The 3,998-nt window shown below is 43.7% G+C and overlaps 1 protein-coding gene across 1 annotated transcript in view; it reads left to right on the top strand.

Annotated features, from left to right (window-relative positions):
* Positions 1-3,497, top strand: part of LOC125045987 — a 156,955-nt gene extending 153,458 nt beyond the window's left edge. Inside the window, exons 5-8 of the mRNA XM_047643577.1 lie at positions 2,217-2,387; positions 2,713-2,730; positions 2,905-3,116; positions 3,245-3,497. Coding sequence (XP_047499533.1) covers positions 2,217-2,387; positions 2,713-2,730; positions 2,905-3,116; positions 3,245-3,497 — 654 coding nt within the window. The remainder of the gene's footprint in view (positions 1-2,216; positions 2,388-2,712; positions 2,731-2,904; positions 3,117-3,244) is intronic.
* The last annotated feature ends 501 nt before the right edge of the window (positions 3,498-3,998 follow it).

Raw genomic sequence — 3,998 nt, 5'->3', positions numbered from 1 at the left:
GACCCTTCGCCTCTCGCGAGATCCTCACGAGGGAGAGGCGAGCATGACGGGTTGTAGGTCGTTATTTGTTCTGGCTGGTTTCTGTGACCTTGTTTGTGTTTATAACTGTTTGTAAAGATATATTTACTTATCCGTGTTACCCCCTCAGCGGCAATCTAAGATTTAGAGAGTAAAGAGAAAGTCTGGTTACATGATATGCAGAAATGTTTGCAAAAATAGGCATTGTCGGAGTAAGGAAAGTGCTTCGTTCCTTTATGTGGAAATATTACATTTTAAGCTACGGTTTTTAACAGGCAAAATTAGCATTGGTTATCTCACCTCATAACCTGTTGAAAAGGAATGAATGAAAATAAATATCTTTACAATACATCGACCTGATTCCCGTCACCACAGGACTTCCAACGCCATGGGGGTGCTTGTAGATGAAGGTGGACATCTACCACACTGGAAGGAAGCAGAAGTAATCCAGGGAAGATTGAACAAGCAGAAGAGACAAATTATGGAAGTTGCATACATCGCGACGAAGAAAAAATGTAAACTCTGCATGGGGCTGCTTCAAATTACCAAAGGTCGTGGCAGCGATTATGTGGGTAAAGAAGGGGAGGTCACGGTCGCCAGGTGATTCGATAGCTCACGTCTCACATGTTTATATGCTCTATACTTTCTATATATTGGAAACCGGTCAAATACATCTCTTGTATTGTGACGATATTCATTCTTACTCATACCTTTTCTACATTTGTCAAAATAAGTACGGATCATGGTAGCCTGTTACTTTATTTATTGATTTGGGAATAAATGAAGTTACGATTTATCACAGAAATAACTCAACAGAAGTACATTATCACGGACTTAATAATTCACAAGCATAACTTTAAGGTTGACATAAGCCTCAATAGCTTGCCCATGCAGTCCAAGAAAGGAAGAGTACCACGCCGGCAACGCCTTGCTCGTGGTCAGCAGGAGGATAAGAACACACGGGACCCGAGAGAAATGTTCCAGATGGAGTTAGGCTCACTTCCCAAACTTTCGGGTTTTGTATCGTTGTTGTTTTGCTAGCGAGCGAACTGATGTGATATTTTCACTAAAGAAAGTCTTTTTTCAAACGTTTCCCAGAGTAAAAGTAATCGTAGGTATGGTTGCATATATATTTTTCTGAGTGTAATTAAGTTCTGAATGTTTTTTAAATGCTTCTGTGAGATAATAGCTGGAACTGGACATTTGTTTCACTGGATAAAGTGAGAAAATAAACAATGATTTGAAGATACACAATCTGCCCAGCATATTCGATATCAAACACATAAATAACAGTCCACCTTACCCACCCACAAACAGATACAAACGTGCATTCATTGTACCAGAAAGTCCAAAGAAATGTTCCTCGTCCACATTACTCCGAATGTGCGGTCGACCTTCCCACGAGTACACGATGTCCGGAAGAGCAGTGTGGACAACGGTGGGATGAGCCAGAATCTCTGTCAACTGATCTGCTGTACTGAACATGTCCGGAGCATGTTAATCGTGCAGTCGGTAGTTTTCATGACTTTTGTGCATTTATTTACTAACTGAACTTGTTCAAACGAGCAAAGAGACTCACATTCGTCCAGTGAAATGACATCCGAATACAGATCACTCGAGTGTCATCGTGAAATGTGTGTTGACCCAAAGCAGTGTAAAAGTTACTTCTTCCTGTCCAGTTCATCCTTTCCGCTGTTTCATTCCCTCCACTTTCTCCCCTGCCTTTAGCCCGCGCTTTTCATTTGCCCTTTTCATGAGTGAGGGAAGATCGACACGAGGCCGCAGGAAGCAGGGACACAGATAGGGAAGTATTGGGAGTGAGGAGGGTGTAGCGGGTGAGAGGATGTGACCTTTCGAATTTACTGCCTCTCCTCGGTCGCAGGGGTGTCGTCGGGGCCCTTTTGTGTCGCTTCTGCGAGACCAGCCCTTGCATTCGTGTCTGCGTTGTGTTGGTGCGGCGAACCTTGGCGTTCTTCGTTATTCGGAATTTGGGAGGATTCCGTAAATTGCTTGAAGAATCATCTACAGATGTGCTTTATTTGGTATTAAGATACTCCGTGTTAGCCATAAACACGAAGAAAAGGAAATGCTTTAAAACGTCCTAATAATGTCTATTCTGTCTCTGCCACCGACGCTTTTGCCCTCAGCGTTGCCTTGCCCCACTCCGCTCACACCCAGGTCTCTTCTCTCCCCAACAGGATCTATTAGTAAGCTTGTCGCAGCTCCTTCGAGGCAACGCGTACGACAAGCTCAAGTTCGCCTTCAAGCTCTACGACGTGAACGGCGACGGATGCATCACGAAGGCTGAGCTCACCGACATCGTTTCGTCCGTTCACGAGCTCATGGGGAGATGTAGCCACAACAGACACGTAAGTGGGGAGGCTTGAAGGGACCTCGCACGCGAACATGGTGAGGCTAAAGTGAGAATCCTTTAGTAGGACAGATGTGTGGAAGGAAAATAATAAATGAGGTGAAGGGTAAAATTATTATGAAATTAAGGATATTATTATGTAAATATAAGTAAAGAAAAACAGGCAGGAGGATGGGATTTTTATTACTTTGGTTGATTATGCATATCCATTTATAAAGGAGGAAAAGCAACAACGCAGACACAAACAAGCATGTAAACAAAGGCAAAGGTAACCTGACGAAAAGCCTGAACACATTTCATACTTTAAGCAAATCTCTTTTTAGCCTTGTATCACACACAAGGTAAACTTCCCCAGGACCATTTGACGAAGTTTCTTCGTTTAAATGCATAGTTTTAAATGAAACGATAATATTTTGCCCTAATCTCTTCATCCTTATGTTAGTTTCATCACCACTGCAGAAATTAACATTGTTGCCATATACATCATTATCACTGCTGCGCTCACTGCTTTTAAGTTTAACCATGAGGAATGGCCACAAGTTACTCGAACCGACATAAACACATGGGGCAAGCCTGACTACATTGCAGCCAAACCTCGAGTTCCCGCCAGAGATTGCCTTCGTTCGGACAGACATCTAGGGACGAAACCTTGTTTACTGGGCTGCGCGGGGCTCGGAGCTTCGCGCCTGAAAGGTTTAATTACAATGGTGACCTTAAGTGACCTTAGGTGAGCCAATGGCCAGATGGCCCTTCTTGGTGGTGGTCGTAGTTCCCAGGCTTCTGGCATTTCAACCCTCGTATGACACTATTGTGTGTCCCATTGTGGCATTGGTGTTCCTTGTATGTTGTCATTAGTGCCCGTGGAGCGTTCGTAGCTTTAATTTATGAAAAGATGACAATTCACAGTAGAAGTGAGTTAGGGAATACGCATACCCGCGCCCATGCATCGCAGCGCAGGGTGCACCTTCGTTTGCAGAACACCTACCTCCTTTCTGACGCGCCCGACGTCTGTTCAGGTGCACGAACCTGCTCCAGCCATGGAACTCACAGAACCGCCGTAGGTGTGAGTGCGACCACCATCAAAGGGGGCGCAGTGACAACCCTATAATGTTTAGCAATGCAAGCCATGGAAAGATGCACGCAAAGCCAACGAAGACCAATTCTGGCCCTGGAATTTAGGGATATACGCCATGTTAAGGGAGATAAAGTCCACCCAAATAAGTTTCACGACCGCGTTCTCCTACGGGTGCTTTGTGAGGGATAAGTTAGCAGCCCTGATGCATGTCTCGAGAGAGGAGTGCCGCATCTCAAGTACTCCGGGACCTTATGACAGGAGCCCATAACATCGGGTCATCCAAGGTTGCCTTTGCAATTAAGTCTGCCCTAGATGGCAAGATTTCAGAAGTAGATGTCGGATCGAGGCAAGCCAATCTCCAGTGGAAAAATATATTATTGGTGTTAGTATTAGCTTTAGTATTTGTATTGGTATTATCACATTAGTATTAACATTTTTATCATTATAGTTATCATCATCACCTTTATCATTACCGTTGTTATTATAGATAATATTATTTTTACCATCAACTTCATATTCATCATCATTATCATT

Source organism: Penaeus chinensis, chromosome 38, assembly GCF_019202785.1.
Source record: "Penaeus chinensis breed Huanghai No. 1 chromosome 38, ASM1920278v2, whole genome shotgun sequence".
Taxonomy (NCBI): domain Eukaryota; kingdom Metazoa; phylum Arthropoda; class Malacostraca; order Decapoda; family Penaeidae; genus Penaeus; species Penaeus chinensis.
Note: the sequence above shows the minus strand (reverse complement) of the source record. Positions and strands in the feature narration are given on the sequence as shown.